Here is a 21,675-nt window from a genome sequence, read left to right as displayed (position 1 = left end):
ATGAATAATACTACCCACACAATATCTTAGAAATGCTTCCTGGCAGTATCTAAACAATATTACAACGCCATTCACTGCCAAAAAATTCTGCCCACACAACAGAGCCACTTACTGCCAGAATAATAGTTCCATCTCAATAACATCACCATACATTAATGAAATAATACTACCATATAGCATTCACCCAACAAGTCAGTGCCCAAAAAATACTGCAACCTAGCGTCCCAATAATATACTGTATAGAGGTATCATAGCTTAACAATGCTGCCATATAGTGTTCTCTAAATAATGAAGGGATACATTGGAAAGGTCTGATTAGTCTATATATGAGTATAAGAGGTAATGTTGAGTCCCTGGTGGTCTTGGGCAATGGTGTTCTATGCCAGTGTGAGGGCTAATGGTAAAGTCCTTGGTGGTCAAGGGAGGTGATGGGATTGATGGTAAAAATCCTTGGCGGTCTATGGCGATGTAAGGGCTCAGAATAAAATCTCTGGTGGTCTAGGGGAGTGAACAGGGTTAATGGTAATAATCCTGGTCATGTAGGGGAGTCAAGAGGGTCATGGTAAGGTTCCTGGTGGTCTAGGGCAATGGTGGGATTGTTGGTAATGTCTTTAGTGGGAGTGTAGGGACTAAATCCCTGGTGGCAGTCTAGGAAAGTTAAGGGGATTATAGTAAAATCCCTGCTATGGTATTGTAGGGGCCAATGGGAAGGTTCTTGATGTTACAGGTTAGTGATGTAGCTACCTACTACTCACGTCTCCAGTCTTCAGGCACTATCCCGCGTCAGAATCTAACTATAATCCTATAGGTCAGTTCACACCAGGAAAGGCGCTAACGCTAGCAAATGGCAGCATGTGGTACTGCAGCTCAGCCCCAATTGCTTTAAAAGGGGCAGATCTACAAAAGCAGTTCACAACCCAAGAGGGCATTCACACGTTCTGTAATTATGGTTGTGTACAGACTATTTGCTACAGACTAGAATCCGAAACTCCCGGCATCATCATTTATCATGACACGCAAAGGTTAAAACTGCTTCAAAGCTCCCGACATTACAATAAGTGATGATGCTGGGAGCTCTGAACTCCTTTTTGTAGCACATAGTCCATATTAAAGGAGCATGCACCCCTAAGGCTGCATTCATACCAGTCACTCTGTTGTTTTGCATCGGCAGATTTAGGGTGCGTTCACACGTACAGGATCTGCAGCAGATCTGCAGAAGATTTGAAGCTGCAGATTCAAAGCAAATCAATTCTAGGCCATCAAATCTGCTGCAGATCCTGTACGTTTGAACGCACCCTTAAAGCACATTGAGACAAATGGAAACCATTGACGTTAATGGGTACTGCTGGGTTTCTAGCTGGCTGATTGGTGAAAAGCCAACTGTTGCGTCTTGTATTTTTGATTGAACCTGCAACGAAACCTCCAACACAGGTGTGAAGATGGCCTTACAGGATAACACATGTTCTTTATAGGTTTATGGGGGGGACCTCCTCCACTCAACCACATCCAACATGGCACTTACGTTATTTGCACAGGAGGCTGACATGTGTTCCTTATAGGTTTATGGGGGTATCATCTGAAGCGTTCTGATTGGGTTTACTGTGACCCACTTTTCTATTCTTACTTTTGCCCATCTTTAGGCCGGCTAGATGAATGTTAGTGCCTGGCATGATTCCTAATAATGTCAACGTGAAGCTTAAAGGGGAAAGACATCAGTATCAGAGAATCTTTTCATAAATATGAAAGTAAAGCCTTAAGGGGGAGGGGCTGTGACAACCTCCTGAATGAAAAGCAGACACAATAAAAACTGCTGAAAGTTTTGGTTCTGTTACCGTCCATAAAAGTTTGGAGAATACTGATTCTCTCCCAATGACGGAGACACCACGAGGAGTTAAGGAACTTCTTACTAGCGGGCGAGTTAAATGAAGTACAAGAGGCAGGAATCCTTGGCGGTGTGATAGAAGCGGGCGCACATTGCAGATGATGTTCACGTAAGCCCTCACTTGTCTCCCCGTCCTGCGGATTGTGTCAGAAGCCTACTTTCTGAAGCTCTTTTGCACACGAGGCCGTGTGCTGGGCAAGCCAGGAGCTCTTTTCTCCATTATACTATTAGATCAGTCAGGCAAGGAGATAGATGGATGGATACAGCTGGGGAGGATCCGAGAGTCTATTTGGGTTACAAAAGGGAAGCTTTTAACAAAACACAGCTGCTACGGGGCCGGGGGGTGGGGGGGTCACTGAGCAATTCCCAGCACCTGCAGACCCAGAATAGCAATGTACGGGGGGAAAGTAGGGTGTAGCGCTAAACTAGTATTAAAGCACATCTACCAACTCGCTTACCGAAGTTTTTTTTTACACTACCTGGAGATCTCAGTGACGCAATCCATTTTTGAAAACGGCGTCTGGTTCCTGTGATGGGCGCCGGATTCTTCATATGCACATTGGCCCATTCTCTGCCGTGGAGGTGGAGGTGGGGTGGGGTGGGGTGGGCTTGGCCCGCCCCCCCCCCCCCAACCGGTGTAAATATATCCCCTTACCTCTGTGACACGGCCTGGCTTGATCCTAAAGGAGGTGCATCACTGAGGCGATAGTCACGCTGGGGGAGCTGGGCCTGGCTCCACTGCACAGAACAGGCCAAAAAGCATATGAAAAAAAAGGCACTGATCACAGGAACCAGACGACATATTGAAAAATATACCATGCCACCAGGATCTCCACACCAGTGCCAACCAGGTAGTGTAAAAAAAGAAAATTATTAAGCAAAATGGTCCATTCACTTTAATTTAAAGGAGAAGTCCGGCTTCAGGAGGTTTTTTTTTTTGAAATGGCAGGGCACACTAACTTACTAATGGACTGCACATGCAACAGGACATGTTGGGTCTTCCAGAGAGGGCCGCTGTTTGTTGCCAGTCTGGCTGTGATCATCTTGAACATTTATTGGCTCTGAATATTTTCCTTTTGTTTGTTTCCTATACCGACCAACTGCTTCAACATATGGCACTAACTTACCTCTCCCCGGGCCCGCGATCCGCCATCTGACCAGCCCCAGGTCCCCCATCGGGCTCCAGGATCTCCTGATGGACTGGCCTCTCAACATAATTACAGCCTATGGCCCAGACTCCTTAGGGCTGCATCTAACTTCTTCAGCCACCGGTAATCCAATGTCATACGATCATTTCTAATACAGATCAGTGCCATATAATCATATAAGCGCCCCTACTGGATATGCAGTATACACAACCTCCTGGTATGAAAATGGCGGCCGCTACCCAGCCCATACCTTAAACCCAGCAGCCGTGACAACCCTGTGCGTGGAGAATGGAAAAGCTTCATTGCTCAGATCTTCACCCAGGACGTCTTGAAGAATAGCACGACTGAAGACAGAACGCAGAGAGTTAGATGCGGCATAAAGACAGATGCTTTGGTAATCCCAACCCATCTATGCCGCCCTACAACTGTTGCAAAACTACAACTCCCATCATGCCTGCATGATGGGAATTGTAGTTTTGCAACAACTTAAGGGCCACAGCTTTGCTCTCACTAAGCCCCTATGACGACGGCTGACTTTTGTGTATTTCTGAAGACCTCTTGGGGGAGATTTATCACACATGGTGTAAAGTGAAACTGGTTCAGTTGCCCCTAGCAACCAATCAGATTCCACCTTTCATTTTCCAAAGAGTCTGTGAGGAATGAAAGGTGGAATCTGATTGGTTGCTAGGGGCAACTGAACCAGTTTAACTTTACACCATGTTTGATAAATCTCCCCCTTGTCTTTAAGCAGCAACTGTGCCTTAAAGGGGTTGTTCACCAATTTTTTTTTCTTTCAAATCAACTGGTGCCATAAAGTGCCAGAGATTTGTAATTCACTTCTATTAAAAAATCTTAAGTCTTCCAGTACTTATCAGCTGCTGTGTGTCCTGCAGAAAGTGGTGTTTTCTTTCCTGTCTGACACAGTGCTCTCTGTTGCCTCCTCTGTCCATGTCAGGAACTGTCCAGAGCAGCAGCAAATCCCCATAGAAAACCTCTCCTGCTCTCCAGACTGGAAATAATACAACTTCCTGCTGGGCATACAGCAGCTGATAAGTACTGGAAGGCTTGAGATTTTTTAATAGAAGTAAATTACAAATCTCTGGCACTTTATGGCAGCAGTTGATTTGAAAGAAATTTTTCAAATTTCCATAGACACCATTCTATGGACCGGTGTATTCTGCTATCCGCTGAAAGAAGTGACATGACATTTCTTTCAGCGTATAGCGGAATACGCCAGCCCATAGAATTGTGTCTATGGGGCCGGCGTTAAGGCGCCCAGATGTGCGGGCGGACAGTTGACGGAATTCCGCTGACATTTTCCGTGAGAATTCCTCAGTCTGAACCCACTCTCAGACTGGAAAGAATACACCACTTCCTGCAGAGCACACAGCAGCTGATAACTACTGGAACTGGAGATTTTTAAATAGAATGTTATATAGATTTGTTATGTACTTCTAACGCAAGTCTTTCCTGTCTGACACAGTGCTCTCTGTTGCCTCCTCTGTCCATGTCAGGAACTGTCCAGAGCAGCAGCAAATCCCCATAGAAAACCTCTCCTGCTCTCCCTCCTGCTGGGCATACAGCAGCTGATAAGTACTAGAAGGCTTGAGATTTTTTAATAGAAGTAAATTACAAATCTCTGGCACTTTATGGCAGCAGTTGATTTGAAAGAAATTTTTTTTTGGTGTACACCCCTTTTAAAGATGTCAGCTCCTGCGGCCAACGTTCACCATTCATTTTAGTTCTTGTTGACGGCAATTCAGCGCTCTCCCATTAGGAGGCAGCAGCAATGATCAGTCACTGCAGCTTTAAGGGGTACTACAGTGAATTATTTTTTTCTTTTAATTCAACTGGTGTCAGAAAGTTATACAGATTTGATATATATTTTTTTAAATCTCATCTTCCTGTACTTATCAGCTGCTGTATGTCCTGCAGGAAGTTGTGTATGCTTTCCACGCTAACTGTCCAGAGCAGGAGAGGTTTTCTATGGGGATTTGCTACTGTTCTGGACAGTTCCTGACATGGACAGAGGTGGCAGCAGAGAGCACTGTGTTAGGGGGGGTTCAGACTGAGGAATTCTCGCGGAAAATGTCAGCGGAATTCCGTCAGCTGTCCGCCCGCACAGGCATGCGCTTTTCCGCCAGCTCCATAGACACCATTCTATGGGCCGGTGTATTCCGCTATCCGCTGAAAGAAGTGACATGACATTTCTTTCAGCGTATAGCGGAATACGCCAGCCCATAGAATTGTGTCTATGGGGCCGGCGTAAAGGCGCTCAGATGTGCGGGCGGACAGCTGACGGAATTCCGCTGACATTTTCCGTGAAAATTCCTCAGTCTGAACCCACCCTCAGACTGGAAAGAATACACCACTTCCTGCAGAGCACACAGCAGCTGATAAGTACTGGAACTGGAGATTTTTAAATAGAAGTACATAACAAATCTATATAACATTCTAACGCAAGTTGATTTTAAAGAAAAAAAAAAAAGGATTGTACGGAGTACCCCTTAAACTGCATTATCTGCTGTAGTCTGAAAACTAGATGCCTGGTGACAATATGACCATTAAACCGGCACTAGAATAGTGGTTGTCACCCACCTGAACAGCAGACATCTCCTAGGTTCTAGACAGATATGCTACAGCACGGGAGTTAAACTCACAGCCCTCCAGTTGTTGCAGAACTACAAGTCCCAGCATGCCTGGACAGTCAAATCCAAAGCTTTAGCTGTCCAGGTATTGTAGTTTTGCAGTTTGACACCTGTATACTAGAATAATTACCCCTATAGAGGCTGTATTGGCAATGTTAGTTATCTGTGTCTGGGAAAGCTGGGTGACAACTAACTTCCCAGGCATGCTGACTGTTTCCCCCATTAAATACGCGCTGAGGACTCATTGTATTGGAAGGGCCCTAGGGCTGACAATGCTGCCTGTGAATTCAGGTAAGAAGCATGAGATCAGTTGTGGAAGCAGACAGCAGCAATAATGCGTGTTATTAGGATTTAATGTGACATCTTTGGTTCTCGGCCTGTCGCCGGCCGCCCGTTACAGGCACACACATGTGCAAGCCACTCGCATTAAAGATTGATACAAGTTGAAAGAGATTTGGACTGCGGGGCTGCCAGGAAGGAAGCGGCTTGCTGATTTTAAGCTAACGTGGCAGGTCGCACAGAGCGGTCGTAAGGACGGGACATCAAATATTCTGACGATTTAACACTCAACATTTTTATCTTAGCCGGGCAGAACAGAGGGAGACGGAAGACAAAGACACTGAAGTCATATGATCAACCCTCCTGGTCCACAGTCAAGGTCTGAGTGTTAAAGGGGAACTATGGCGATTTTTTTTTTTCCTCAAATCAATTGGTGTTAAAAAGTTATATAGATTCGTAAATTACTTCTATTTTAAAATCTCCAGTCTTTCAGTACTTATTAGCTGCTGTATGTCCAGGAAGTGGTGTATTCTTTCCAGTCTGACTGGCTCTCTGCTGCCACCTCTGTCCATGTCAGGAACTGTCCAGAGCAGGAGCAAATCCCCATAGAAAACCTCTCCTGCTCTGGACAGTTCCTGACATGCACAGAGGAGGCAGCAGAGAGCAGTGTGTAAGACTGGAAAGAATACACCACTTCCTGCAGGCCTCACAACAGCTGATAAGTACTGGAAAAGGCTTAAGAGTTTCAAATAGAATTAAATTACAAATCTGTGTAACTTTCTGACACCAGTTCATTAGAAAGAAAACACATTTTGTCGGAGTACCCCTTTAAGAATTTAACACAAAGATCTGATAATTAGTAGAAGAACTTCACTGAGCACTTCACTCCCCAGCTTGCTGAGAGCTCGGTCTCACTGCAGGAGATGGGCTTCATAGACTAAGGGTACTATTACACGGAACGATAATCGCCCGAATCGGCCCTATCCGGCCGATTATCGTTCCATGTAATAAACACAATGATCAGGCGATGATCGTTGTCATCGGCTGATCGTTGATATAGGTTTGGACCTATAATTGTTGGCCACCGAGCACGCACCGCTACATGTAATAGCGGTGCGCGGCCGGCGGCTGACGATTAGCAAAGTGCATACATTACCAATCCATGGTCCAGGGCTCCTCCTGCACTGTGCTTCTCCCCTGGTCCCGCGCGCTGCAGCTTCAGAGCGGCCTGTCAGCCAATCACAAGCCAGGACCGCCGCGTCCAGTGATTGGCTGAGCGGCCTGTCAGTTAAGACAGGACGCTCTGGAGCTGCAGCACGTGGGACCTGGAAGAAGCGGACCATGGATAGGTAATGTTTGCCAGTTTAGCAAGGGCATCGGTAACAATGTCCATGCAGCCCTTGTTAAACGATTATCGGGCCATGTAATAAGCCCAGTAAACGATCTAGCAGATCGGCGCCCGTTTACAGTTTATATCGGGCCCCCATTGGCCGTGTAATACTACCCTTACAATAGGGACCCTCTACTGAAGAGTGACATGCTCAGTCTTATGATCTGTGGGGGTCTGAACATCCAGACTCTCAATGATCAAAAATTTTAACATGTCGCTAGTAGACGTAAAAAGAGACAAAAAAATTAGTAGGTGTCAGATTACCACATTTTTTGACTTATCAGACTCAGATACCAGTGGAAACAGTTGCAGCTTTCTGCCATAGGGGAGACTGGTCATGGATAGTAATGAGCGGACCTGTCAAAATGTTCAGATTCGGCAATGTTATCCAAACGCGAACACTCAACGAACACTGTTGTCCGTTCAACCCTAGTCATGGACCATAGAAAAGAAAGTCCTAAGACCTACCTGGCCGGCCCCTGAATGCTGATCATCCCCAGATCCTCAGAACAGTCAATCAGTTTGCACTTGAACTTGTTGTCTTGCAGGACGGTGTTGATGTGGCTCCAGTTGTGTTGGGCGACAGCTCCCCCGATGGCCAGATAGTAAACATCACCTGCAAAGAAAAAACAATATGTTACGATTTGGCAACCCAAATCTTTGGAGTCTCCATCTTGTCTGTTCCTGAGAGGTTGTCACCTTCCCACAATGACATAAAGATGGAAACCTCTCCAAAATCCAAGATCCTAAAGATCTCCCATCTCTCACCTCCCCTTGGTTCCTCCCTAGTCCAGATCTTTGGGTATTCTCATGACTCCCTAGGTAATGCAGCAATAACAGAGCCTGGGGAACATCTCACCATTCCTTGTTAATGATGTCTTCTACTATTTCGATGGGATTCCATTCTGACACATTCAACTAATAATAAAAAGTTCAGTCTAAAGTAAAACTAGGACATGTAGCGGCATAAAAAGGAACGTATCACAGTGAGCGGCGCCTGAACTGGCTATAAATGGAGGAGGCGATATCGCTAGATGTTCCCATCAGCTGCGATGAGAGACAGAGACATCAAGAACGGGAGCTTCAAAGTCAAAGGCGGAAAAGAGAACCAGGGATCAGAGGTCAACGGAGCCACAGACGGGAGTTGTGACAACTAATGGGGATCGCACATAAGCAAGCGGATTTATTAAATATAATAATCTAGCTGCAGAACACTATAATGCCATGAGAATGTGACTGGATTGGTAGCACACAAAGCGGCATGCCTGGTACCACAGCAGGTGTGTTACTACTACTATGGACGGGAGGAGTACTAGTACTATGTCAGTGTTATACTGGTGAAATTACAAACACAACAACAATGCTGACATTCTATGGAGCCAAAATGGAGAGCGATATGGTCTACAGGACTAGGTGGTCAACTGACAAAGTGAAGTTATATCTTGGGGGCTAGATGGACACGGAGTAGAAAGTTGGAAACCTAGTCGATCATGTCTTTCATCCAGGCATACAATGTAGCTATATGTTTCGTAGATTCAGTTCTCGAATACCCACCCTCGAAATCTGGTGCCAGAACCGATGGAGAAGCTTCCGGTGCAAGGACACTGACGGTAAGATCGCTCTCTGTTCCTCCCCTCTGGTTCAACATGCAGGTGTATATGGTTGAACCTACATATGGTATAACAGAGACTGGGCTCAGTCTAGTTCACAGTATATCACAATGAGGCATCAGCAAATTATCAAAGAATTACGATATATACCACAAGGTTGTCAAGGAAGGGGCACAATATATACCGATGGGGTGGCAGGGACAGGGCTCAGTGTAATCTGTTGGGTCTCCAGAGACTGGACATAGTGAATATGTCTGGAGAGAGAGGATGTTCAGGTGTCCATCCATCTCTAGATAGAACTGGGAGAAGCACTAGGCTGAGCCCTTCACTCTGTCTTTCTGCAGGAGATTGGCTCCATAGACTTACAATGAAGATGATCTCCTGCAATGAGATTTGGAGAGACGCACCTTAGCTAAGTACTACTCCTGGCTATAACAACCATGGTGGGCTGAACACCTAGATCCTGACTCATCATGTCAACTGTATCATGCACAATTTAAGAATATATTTCCTAACCAATGGATAGGTAACAAACACTAGATCGGTGCTGGACCCCCACCAACCTCTTAATCATGGCTCCTCGTTGTTGGGTAGCCCCATTCTGGTGGTCGGTGAAAGCCCCAGCAGTTAGACCCCCACAGGTCACTTCATTTTAGCTTCTCCTGGTTGTTGGGGTGCCCTATTCTGGTGGTCGGTGGAGGCCCCAGCAGTTAGACCCCCACCAGTCTTGCATTTATCACCCACCCAGAGGACAGGCGGTAAATAAAGATACAAAGATTACGTAGGGGGATGATACTATGGCTCGCCTGCTAATGGAGTGGCCATCAGGTGAGAGCTGCTCCGTTCTTTCTTCTCCAGTCTCTGACCTGCGTGAGACACTAGAGACTGTGCCCCCCATCCCAATGTAATGTCTATCTATTCTGGCTTCATAATATACATTGTTTCTCCAAATATAAAGATCTATCTCTGTATCCTTATTTTTGCATTCCGTCTTGATCCGGACACTAAGTAAGGAAGGACTCTCACTGCTTCTTCTCTCCCTCCTTGAGTTAATTGTTTACCTGGACTCTTGTCAATGTTGGCAGTAAACAGCCAGTTAGCCGCCTTCTTGGCATCTGACCCAACTAGGTAGAACTTTCCAAAGTAGGACATGTCGAAGACAGCCGCCGCGTTCCTGCACATAACACATTCTTTCCTGATCTAAAAATGACAGCACGTCAAACACAACAGATGAACATCGGTGGAAAGGGGGGGGGGGGGGGGGGGGGGGGGGGGGGAGAAGATATTCTGAGCTTTCCTCAGTTAGTAAAAGAACTAGAGATAGAAATAAACTGCACAGTGACTCATCCAAAAGTTTTTGTCAGGTGGGTACGATGTACAAAGAATTTCCAAAAGTAACCCTTTCATGACTCTCTGAACTTGGACCCCCCCAATCACCTGAATTAGGAGAAGCGGATCTAAGTCCAAGTCTTGTGATGTGGGAAACACAATACTCTCCCTCCCCCCTATATCTGCAGTATGTGACAGTCGTAGCGACAGGTTCTGGACTGCTAATTATAATGGAGATCTGTAAGGGTTTTGTCATCCTGTCATGGTACGCGCTCTCTCCTCAACACAGGCTGTGCCTCATCTTCACTGAGACGCTGCCAGGGATGTTGGCACAGAAGCTTGTCAAGCGCAGAACAGAATATGTGCATTATTAACTTATCCCATCCCTCTAGGATCCATCGCAGCAGAGAGGACTGCCGCACGTCAAGGACTCACACACGGGATCCTTCACCGGTGAATGGTTAATATAGGAATTATGGAGGTGCCAAGATTGGTTCCAAGGTGAGCCAAAAATACATAAAAAGCAAAACAAAGCATAATCTGAAAGAGATTTACACAAGTAGATGTGGACAGAGTAAGGTAAGTAGGGTGCAGGTCTATTAAGAGGAGTCCCCAGCTCTCCATGACAAACTACAGACATGCCAAATAGCTGATAAAAATACATGATGATACCTGTCTCTTAGCTGATGGCTGCTCAGAAAGTTATAAAATTCTAATACTCAAAAGTTGCGGAGAACAGGCGGAGCTGCAGCATTCAAGATGAATGTAAAAAAGAGTGAAAGTCTCAGTGCTGGCAGCCAAACCTTGTATATTTATAATGCCGAGGTGGAGGAGGAAGGAGGCATGCATGCTGAAGCTCAGCCCGGCCTCTAAGACACATGATCTTAGAAGTAAAAGATGCAGCAGTATCGGGCACAATTTGTACACACAAGGTTAAAATTAAATATGTAACCAGGAACCGGCCTGATTGTTAGTCAGGAACAGGTCAGAGGTTACTAGTCAGGGCAATTAGTAACATCAAAGAAAAAAGCAAGATCAAGAGCAACGTCAAGGTTAGGAAGCACAGAGGTACCAGACGAGGAGCAAAAGGGGGTGAGCAAAAGATTAGGCAGGAATAGTGATGAGCGGACTTGAGGAAACTATCCAGGTTCAGCAACTTCCCTCGACCCAAACAGAGAAGTTGGATGCCGCCCTAGGGCGGCAAGGAAAACATGTATACAGCCCTAGGCCTGTTGGGAGAAGCTGGCGAATCAGGGCAGTTTCCCTAAGTCCGCTTAACACTAAATCAGTAATAACATTAGGACCTTAATAACCACCATCTGGATCACTACAAAAGGGCCGCCTGATCTGGTATCATCTTCTTGGCACCAGTTGCCCTGGCAACCTGATGCCACCCTGGAGTCAAAATGCAGGGAAAGCCTGAGACAGAAAGCAGAGAGGTGGAAATGACTGGTTACTTAGCAACCACATGCGTCCATTAGCCAAGAGATGGATCACCTATTAAGATGGGGTCCTGGAACTGGACCCAATAATGGCCTAACCCAGGGATGGGGAACCTTTGGCCCTCCAGCTGTTGTAAAACTTTAATTCCCATCATGCCTGGACAGCAAAAACTTTAGCTTCGGCTATGGCCTAACCTATGGAAAAGCCTTCAGCATGTGAAGGCTATGACTGAGGGGGCTTGGCATTTATTTTTTAATACTACCTGTGGTGTATTCAGATTGCTTTTGCATTGACATGTGCTGGCATATATATCACTAAGGAGTATTCAAAGGGTCCTCATTCAACCAAGTGTCCTCGGAGATATTACAATTGCATATATTGGAGACATGGCTCAGGCGAATACCTCCAATGTACACAGCAAATACAGTGTGAATCTATCCATCATTACACAATTTACAGAAGTCTGCTATAAAAAACAGCTAAAAAATATATAAAAGATACATAATTAGCAGAAAACATTGAACCTAGAGACAATAGGGAGGTAAAGGATGGCTCCCTGCTAGGTGCTAGATGCTGGGTTACATCTTCAGAGAGGGTGTCGGGAGACTGACAGGGATTTCCGTGTCACCCTGCCGGAGCTGTTCTTTGATTTTCTGCATCTTAAAGCAAAAAATGTCTGGAAAAAAAATGGAAAAAAAAACAAAAAAAAACCACACAGACCAAATGCTTTACAATCTGCGAGCTGCATAATTCACCCTGGCAGGGAGAGGAAGAGAAAAGAAAGAGCGAGAAACTCAGTGATTTAAATGAAAAGGGAACAGAATAATTAGAAAAAACTATTTTTAGAGACTATGAAGACAGAACAAGAAAAGGGAGAGCGCAGAGTAAAAATACATAGTCTCCAGCTGGTCACCTGCAGGGAGAGATAAGCCGAACATGGAACGTTTGCCTGGCTAGAGTATCCGTGACTCTGACCATCTGGTGGGATTCATAACGAAAAACGAGATAGACCCCCATAAGATATGTCAGCTCTATATCAGGGTCTGAGCTGTAGACATGGGCAGAGCTGATGCAAATGATAGCTGTCGGCTGTTAGCAAAGTAATAAAATTATGTTTTCCTTCCAAGCTCAAGAGTCATAGAGGAGGGGCTACGCTACGCGTGACTTTACCCTCCTCCACCACTCTCTGCTTGGCTTCCAGTACTGACCTTGTACATCAATCAGTAAGAACAGAGAGGGTGGGGGAGGTGTGCATGCTGCAGCTCAGCCAGGCCTTTGCAACTCTTGAGCTTGGAAGTAAAACACAATTTTATAACTTTGCAAATAGTTTTATCAGCTAGCTGCCCCTGTCTACAGCTCTAAGCATGATACAGAGCTGACAGATTCAACAGTGGACAAGCCCACCGGAGATACTAACTGAGCCACTAGCCAACTCCGGGCTAACGGCAGAAACAGGGCCCTACCCCGGGACCTCCACCATCTACAGCTGGCTCCCCAGGATTCAATTGTACCAGTTTCTTTAAGAAGTCGTCATAGCGGTTGGGGCTAAATGGAGAAGAAAAGAAAAACCAACCAACCAATGGTAACCAGGATAGAGGTCACCTGTGACCCCTGTATGTAATCACCTATTAGGACTTACAGAGCCTGTGTACAGTTCGTATCTGCCTCTATATGGTCACTGTATGGAGGAATATTGGTCTGTGTATGGTGGGTATTTTTATGTAGTAACAGTATAATAGTAATGGTCATGGTGTGACGGTATTATTTTGTAACCGTATATTGTTCGTCCCTCAGTTATTGAAGGTGTACAACAATGCTCACAAAGTTCCTAAAACACCCCTTTAGCCCACCATGTATACATTCCACCAAAATTGACTATCTACATATAAACATCACATTTCTATGGTTGCATAAATTTAGGATTTTCCCAGTAATACCTGGTTACTTACCACATCATGGTGAGGGGGGAAGCTGAAGGTGTACTCTTTCTCCAGGAGTTGACTGTAGGTGTAGTTTCGGTGTGGCTGAAGGCCGTAGGCACCATAATAATCATAGTCTTGAACCTACACAGATTGCAGCCATATCAGTATTCTCTGTAATGCATCATTCAGGCCTGCTCAGCCAGGCCATGTTTTCAATGGGGAATAAGTTGTTGTTTCTCTGACAGCTGATGTCATGGATATTCTCCATACACACTTTATAACCGGCCAGTAGAGATGAGCGCAACTGGAGCATACGCGAACCCGATTGTGCGGCAGTTGATTACCGTTGGCTTAGGAAGATGGATGCCGTCCTAGGGAGTCCAGAAAAACATGGATTAAGCCATGGGCCATAGGTTATGTCTGTGTTTTCCAGGACTCCCTAGGGCTGTGTCCAAGTTCCTCAGCCAACGGTAATCACAATCGGGTTTGAGAATGCTCAAGTTGCGCTCATCTCTAGTGGCCGGTCCTATCCAATTTATCTGATGTGTATAGGCACCTTTATCCTTGTCCCCAAGATTACTACTTTATGTTAAATATCTTCTATCCTGGGAACCCTACATATACAAGGTTTCAGATGGCCAATGTTGGTGTGGATCAACTCGGTCACCTTACTGGTTTGATTTGGACCACTCTTTAGTGCTTCCTTGTCTTTACCCTTTAGGTCCTATACAGGAATCGGAACTGTCACCATTGTTGTGGCTCTGGTGTAGGCGGCAGCTGGATTTACGAGCCAACAAAGGGATCAAGCAAGAGAGGAGTCTGTTCCCAGGCCGAGGTCAGGGATGGCAAAGTTTGAGCATAGAGAGTAGGCAGGCAGCAGTTCAGGGTGGGCAGCACAGGTTCAAGGGTCAGAAGGACCATTCTGATGTCAGGTACAAGTATTAACAGGGATAAGGAGAACACCGGAAGGAACAACTAACCGGTGTTACAGCCAGACTTTGACAGAATTTTAGGAACCCTATTATGATCACAATAAGTGCACCTCTGGTAGTTCTAATGACCGGAGCCGAGTCTGGTTGTGGACATAATATTAAGGTCACATGAAATAGGCCTCCTCTCTACGAGCTTGATCCTTCCACCAAGTCCACCATATCATTACCTATTTATAATATAATTAATGGTGGGGGAGCTGGATCAGATTAACATGCCCCCTCAAGGTGTATCTGGTGATGTGAATTTACCGGAGCGGGGCCTTCTGGGTTAAACCATCCGGGCCGTTCCCAGCCATGCCTCTCCTGGAATACACAGCCTTGTTGGAGCAGCTCCTGTAGAGAGAATATACAATATACTGGTAACACATCGGAAGATGATTCTATGTTGTCAGTGAGATGTGTCGGATATAACAATTCAGTCCCATTCACTCAGGCCCACTATAGGAGACGCACATGTAGCAGAGCCGTAAGTGTCATTTAACTCTTTAACAGTTTTACCTCTCATTTGCTCATGGACAATATATACACAATACACAGCTTGCCAGCAGCTACAAAAAGGCCTAAAAGCACTCATACAGACAATAACAGCGTTATAAATATCCCAACTTATGTGGCTCTTAACTTCAGGCAGATGCAGCAGGAGGTTCTTGACAATCTTAACTATCAATCACATAGTGCCCGAGATGCTTAGCAACCATCTTAAAATATACCAGTTACTGGGAGACCGGCTAACCCCGTTTTACTGGGAACGCAGGGATCTGGCAGACGACACCACAGGGAAGGCACTCGGTAATATGAGTGCAGCCTTATCATGTTATTATACTCCGATAGGAACTAGTCACTAATATCTAGAAATATCTGTCAAACTTTTCTTTTTTGTTATATGAACTAAGACATGGGAGGTTACCCAGAAATAAAATATGTACGGGTGGTGTATAAAGGCCTCGGGCTAAATGAGACTGGTTTATGGCACCAAAAGTAGCACCGACAATGTTTGCAGAAAGGCTTCAGACCCTTTTTTATATATATATTTTGTTATGTCCCTATGCTGAGATTTATTTTTAAAAAAATCAAGTTTCCCCATCATTTTGCCCTCATAACATATAATGGGAATGCTCTGGCTCCTCCCATTTCTCGTTATATCTGAGAAGAAGTCAACGGTGGTAAAGTCACCTGATTGGACAGGATTTGGAAAGACACGCCTCTGCCTATATAAGGTCTTACAACTGACAATATATATCAGAGCAAACACCAAGCCATGAGGAGGAAAGAGATGCCTGTAGAGCTCAGAGACAGGACTGTGTGGTACAGATCTGGAGACAGGAACAAAACTAATTCTACTGCACTGAATGTTTCCAAGAGCACAGCAACCTCCATAATGGTAAGAGTTTGGAATAACCAGGACTCTTCCTAGAGCTGCCACCCACCAAGCTAAGTAATCAGGGGAGAAAAGACTTGGTAATATTGGTGACCAAGAACTTAATGCCCACTGTCTGAGCTCAAGATATCTTGTGTACAGATGGGAGAGGATTTCAGAAAGTCACCATCATGGCAGCCTCCACTAATCTGGTCTCAGACTAAAGCTTCACAAACAAGACAATGACCCTAAGCACAGCCAGGACTAAACAGGAGCGGCTTAGGGACAACTCTGTGAATGTATTTTAGTGGCCAAACTCCTGACCTGAACCCAATGGAACATCTCTGGAAAGTCCTGACAATGGTGCCCACCACTGGCCATCATACAACCTGACAGAGGTGGGAGGATCAGCTGAGAAGCAGGGAATCCCTGATCCAGGCGTAAACTTTGTGGCTTTATAGCCAAGAAGACTGGAGGCCAAATCACTGCCAATGGAGCCAAAGTATTGAGTAATCGCTCTGAATAATGAGGGTGATGGGGGATTGAAGGGCCATTCTGTTCTCACTTATCATTATGGGGTATTGAGGGCAGAATGATGAGGGGGACTAAGAGAAACATACCAACATGTGAAAGTAGTAAAAGGGTCTGAAGACTTTCTGAATGCATTGTAGACACCCTGCCTGGCAACAGTGCCCCTTCACCCCTATGTGTAGGCCCATCCGTCCTACGTATAGAACAGTTGCCCCTACTACCTCATACAAGGGATCCTTCCGCATGACCCTTCCAGCAAGGGGTTCATCGTATGGGAAAACTACGGAGTAATTTTTGGCGTAGGACTCATGGCTCCTCTCACGAATCCAACGATTGTCATTAGTTAATGAATGATGGAATCTCCTGTAGACAAGAGGTTAAATAATGGAAGGATATTAGGAGTAATGTTCCATTAGATTAGCATCCACCAGTCCAACAAGACCTCAAGATACCATAAGATATCAAATACTCAGATTAACGCACGCACATGGAATAGTAAATAAAGGTCAGGGTCAGCTCCAGATGGTGTCCAGAGTCAATGCTAAGCTTATCTTTACAGGACACAACGGGTAGTCCTAACCCAGTTGTGTGTTGGCAGCCTCCCCACCCTGACACTCACCACCAAGGGCAGACGTTTTCCCATCCCTAAAGGGAGTCTAATAGGCTACAAATAGCCCTTGGCTAAAACAAAGATCATTATGGTCCATTCCAACCCCAGTGGGCCCTGGCATCTTCCTAGGTTCGCCTGATGCCTTATACTGGCCCTGCTTCTTCTATGAGTGTTGGGGACCATTGCTCAAGTTACATCAAATCTTCCTATGGGCATATATAGTCATCAGGCAACTGTCATCAGGACAGTGTGGGTAGTACTATAGTCAAGGTCCAGGCTAATACGTTACAAAGGGTTAAATATATGTATTTAAAGGGGTTCTCCCATGAAGCCAAAGTGTAAAATCAGATGCGTCCCACATACATATATGCACAGTAGAACAAATATGCAGTGTTTTTGTAAAATAATTGCATATACTGTTTTTCTCCCTCATGGATCTGATCCCCTCATGGTTTCATCTCTGAACTATGACCCTGCGGTTGCCATTCAACAGTGCACACATTTTCCCACAGTCCCCCTTGCTTGTATGTGCAGTAGAAACCAACTGCCAAAATTAATGGGGCAGATGAGGAAACTGCAGTCGAACTGAGCATGTGTGACCACCTAATCGGGCCGTAACCAAGGGCAGCAGGTTATCAAAACAAGTCAGGCACGTGGGGGATTAGTAAGTCTGTAACTCTAAAACAGGACATTATTTTAAATGCTTGTACATTTAAAATGTTGTATTTCATGTAATGCCTCAATTTAGCTTAAAGGGGTTGTCCGGCGAAAAAAAATTATTCACAGAATAACACACATTACAAAGTTATACAACTTTGTAATGTATGTTATGTCTGTGAATGGCCCCCTTCCCCGTGTCCCACCACCCCCACCCGTGTACCCGGAAGTGTGGTGCGCTATACATTACCCAGGGGCTGGCTGGCAAATTTTAGCCCGGGGGGCAAGTACACAGCACTGGCCCATGAGTAGCAGGCTGGCGGCCCATCCTTAAAGGACCACTCTGGCCTCTAACCTCTTACCTATAACATCTTCGGTCCTTCCAGTCATTGGTGACCAAATATCCTACTGTGCCCTGTGAAAGGGTCAGAACTCACTTTCCTGTATAAGTCTATTGGGCGGCTCAGTGATGACACGAAACGGTCCCATAGACAGATGCTAGGAAAGCTGGGTGACCTCTATCATACTGAGTATAAGATGCTGGAGAGCTGGGTGACCTCCATCATACTGAGTATAAGATGCTGGGAAAGCTGGGGTTACTGTATTTTTACAATAGTTTATATCACTCGATGTACTTCTGTATATATGTCTCCTCTATGTACTCCTGTAAATATGTCTCCTCTATGTACTCTTGTATATATATGTATCCTCTATGTACTACTGTATATATGCCTCCCCCTGTATATATGTATCCTCTATGTACTGCTGTATATATGTATCCTCTATGTAGCAGGGACACATGCAGGCAGGGGCATTTCCGGGATAAGCGAGGGGGTGGGGGTGGGGATAGCGGGACACATGGTGCCTCCATCTAGGTAGAGTGTAGTAGTGGAGGTATAGTGGATAAGGGGTGTAGTAGTACAGGTATAGATATGGGGTGTATTAGTAATACAGATGAGGGGCATTAGTAGTAGTAGTAGTAGAGGTAAAGATGAAGGGTGAGGTAGTACAGGTATAGATATGGGGTGTATTAGTAATACAGATGAGGGGGATTAGTAGTAGTACAGGTAAAGATGAGGGGTGTATTAGTAGTAAAGATGAGGGGAATTAGTAGTACAGGTATAGATGTGGGCTGTAGTAGTACAGGTATAGATGAGGGGTGTAGTAGAAGTAGTAGTAGTAGTACAGGTAAAGATGAGGGGTGTAGTAGTAATAAAGGTATAAATGAGAGGTGACAGGGGCTTACTGGGGGAAACTGGGGCAGCTGGGCGTGATTGGGGCAGGAGTGCACATATCCCTCCTCCTCTCACCCCGGCACACAGGTTCCCCTCCCGGCCACACGTGCAGGTCCCCGGTCTCTGGAGGAGGCCGCAGGCAGGGCTGTATTAACAGCTGCTGCTGCCCTAGGCACTAAACCTGGAGACGCCCCATCTTCAAGCACCTATTGGCGATACCAGACCTGACCAATACCACCATACCCCCCACCCCCCTGGAAAAGACACCAGATTTACTGGCAAGTCTGAACGGGAGAAGGGAAACTAAAAAAATAAAAACAAAAGAATTAGTTTTTTCTGTCCCCCTGCTCCCTGGTGCTGCCCCCCTGCAAGGTGCTGCCCTAGGCATCGGACCACAGGTGCCTAGTGGTAAATACGGCCCTGGCCGCAGGGACTGAAGTGGTGATAGTGTCACTGCCATTACTGGAGCTGTACAGCGGGATCGGGGGATGCAGATCCCGCTGTTCAGCTCCAGGACCTGAAGCGACGCTATCACCACTACAGTCCCTGCAGCCTCCTCCAGAGACCAGGGACCTGCACATGTGGCCGGGAGGGGAACTGGACATGATATGTATAGCTGGGGCAGGTCAGTCGCGGCTCTGTTAGGCGGACTGCCCGACTGCCCTGCACCTCACCTCCGGCGCGACACTCCACGCACCGCCGCCCGCCATGCACCTCACCTCCGCGCCGCCTGCTTGACCTGCAACTCCAGCCCAGCCGCCAACCCATCACTCTACGCTGCTCTGCCTGCAGTGATTTTTTGTGAAAATTTAATTTATGATTTTAATCGAAATCGATTATAACCTTCTGGGCAAATTTATTTGATTAATCGCCCAGCCCTAACTCCTCTGTATGTCTCCTCCTGTATATATGTATACTCTATGTTCCCCTGTATATATGTCTCCTCCTGTATATATGTCTCCTCTATATGTCTCCTCCTGTATATATGTATCCTCTATGTACTGCTGTGTATGTCTCCTCCTGTATATATGTATCCTCTATATACTCCTCTGTATGTATCCTCTATGTACTGCTGTGTATGTCTCCTCCTGTATATATGTATCCTCTATATACTCCTCTGTATGTCTCCTCCTGTATATATGTATCCTCTATGTACTGCTGTGTATGTCTCCTCCTGTATATATGTATCCTCTATATACTCCTCTGTATGTATCCTCTATGTACTGCTGTGTATGTCTCCTCCTGTATATATGTATCCTCTATATACTCCTGTGTATGTCTCCTCCTGTACATATGTATCCTCTATATACTCCTGTGTATGTCTCCTCCTGTATATATGTATCCTCTATGTACTGCTGTGTATGTCTCCTCCTGTATATATGTATCCTCTATATACTCCTCTGTATGTCTCCTCCTGTATATATGTATCCTCTATGTACTGCTGTGTATGTCTCCTCCTGTATATATGTATCCTCTATATACTCCTCTGTATGTATCCTCTATGTACTGCTGTGTATGTCTCCTCCTGTATATATGTATCCTCTATATACTCCTCTGTATGTATCCTCTATGTACTGCTGTGTATGTCTCCTCCTGTATATATGTATCCTCTATATACTCCTCTGTATGTCTCCTCCTGTATATATGTATCCTCTATATACTCCTCTGTATGTCTCCTCCTGTATATATGTATCCTCCTGTGTAGGTCTCCTGTATATATGTATCCTCCTGTGTAGGTCTCCTGTATATATGTATCCTTCTGTATATATGTATCCTCTATGTACTCCTCTGTATGTCTCCTGCTGTATATATGTATCCTCCTGTGTAGGTCTCCTGTATATATGTATCCTCCTGTGTAGGTCTCCTGTATATATGTATCCTCCTGTGTAGGTCTCCTGTATATATGTATCCTCCTGTATATATGTGTCCTCTATGTCAGGGATAGGGAACCTTGGCTCTTCAACTGTTGCAAAACTACAACTCCCATCATCTATGGTAAGCCTATGGCTGCCCAGGTATGATGGGAGTTGTAGTTTTGCAACAGCTGGAGAGCCTTGGTTCCCTCCCCCTGCTCTATGGCCTGCTGTGTAGATGTCCTCCTGTGTAGGTACCTTGCTTCCTGCAGACACCATCTTCTCGGTCTTCAGGCTCTTCTAGCCCAGACACAGGAGAACCAGCAGGAAGGAGAGAGCGCACTCTGGTGGCCGGAGGAAGATACTGCCTACAGCAGTTTGCTTTTTACCATAAGCCTCATAGGCTTATAGGAAAGCATAATGGCCATAAAGGAGGCGGGGCTTAACGTAATGGGGGGCGGGGCTTCAGCGGACGCTTCCATCACAGTCCGGATCCACAGCCACAGGTAAATATGACTGAAGAGGGCGGGGCTGTAAGCAGGGGAGGCACTGAGGACTCCAGCCAGCTGTGAGCAGCCGTGCGGCCCTGACAGCTGGGGGAAGACCAGCCCAGGGGGCATATGCCCCCCTGCCCCCCGGCCCAGCCCGCCCCTGACATTACCTGTCGCGTGCCGACCACGGTCTCCGATCGTCAGCAGTGACGTCTTCTTCGGGAGCTTGGCGGATCTTCCCGAGTGCCGGCCGCCCTCTGCAGCGTCATCAGCCGCTCAGCCGCGATTGGCTGAGCAC

At 45.9% G+C, this 21,675-nt stretch overlaps 1 protein-coding gene across 6 annotated transcripts in view; it reads right to left on the bottom strand.

Moving 5' to 3' along the window:
• The window catches only part of SARDH (sarcosine dehydrogenase), a 60,915-nt gene that overhangs the window by 11,950 nt on the left and 27,290 nt on the right, over positions 1–21,675 (bottom strand). For all 6 annotated transcript variants that reach the window (XM_069942761.1, XM_069942762.1, XM_069942757.1 and 3 more), the window contains exons 11-17: positions 16,753–16,894; positions 14,893–14,976; positions 13,679–13,792; positions 10,019–10,157; positions 8,902–9,015; positions 7,816–7,963; positions 3,281–3,374 (exon numbers count right to left, since the gene is read on the bottom strand). In XM_069942761.1, the coding sequence (XP_069798862.1) occupies positions 3,281–3,374; positions 7,816–7,963; positions 8,902–9,015; positions 10,019–10,157; positions 13,679–13,792; positions 14,893–14,976; positions 16,753–16,894 (835 nt within the window). The remainder of the gene's footprint in view (positions 1–3,280; positions 3,375–7,815; positions 7,964–8,901; positions 9,016–10,018; positions 10,158–13,678; positions 13,793–14,892; positions 14,977–16,752; positions 16,895–21,675) is intronic.

This window comes from Dendropsophus ebraccatus, chromosome 10 (genome assembly GCF_027789765.1).
Source record: "Dendropsophus ebraccatus isolate aDenEbr1 chromosome 10, aDenEbr1.pat, whole genome shotgun sequence".
NCBI lineage: Eukaryota > Metazoa > Chordata > Amphibia > Anura > Hylidae > Dendropsophus > Dendropsophus ebraccatus.
Note: the sequence above shows the minus strand (reverse complement) of the source record. Positions and strands in the feature narration are given on the sequence as shown.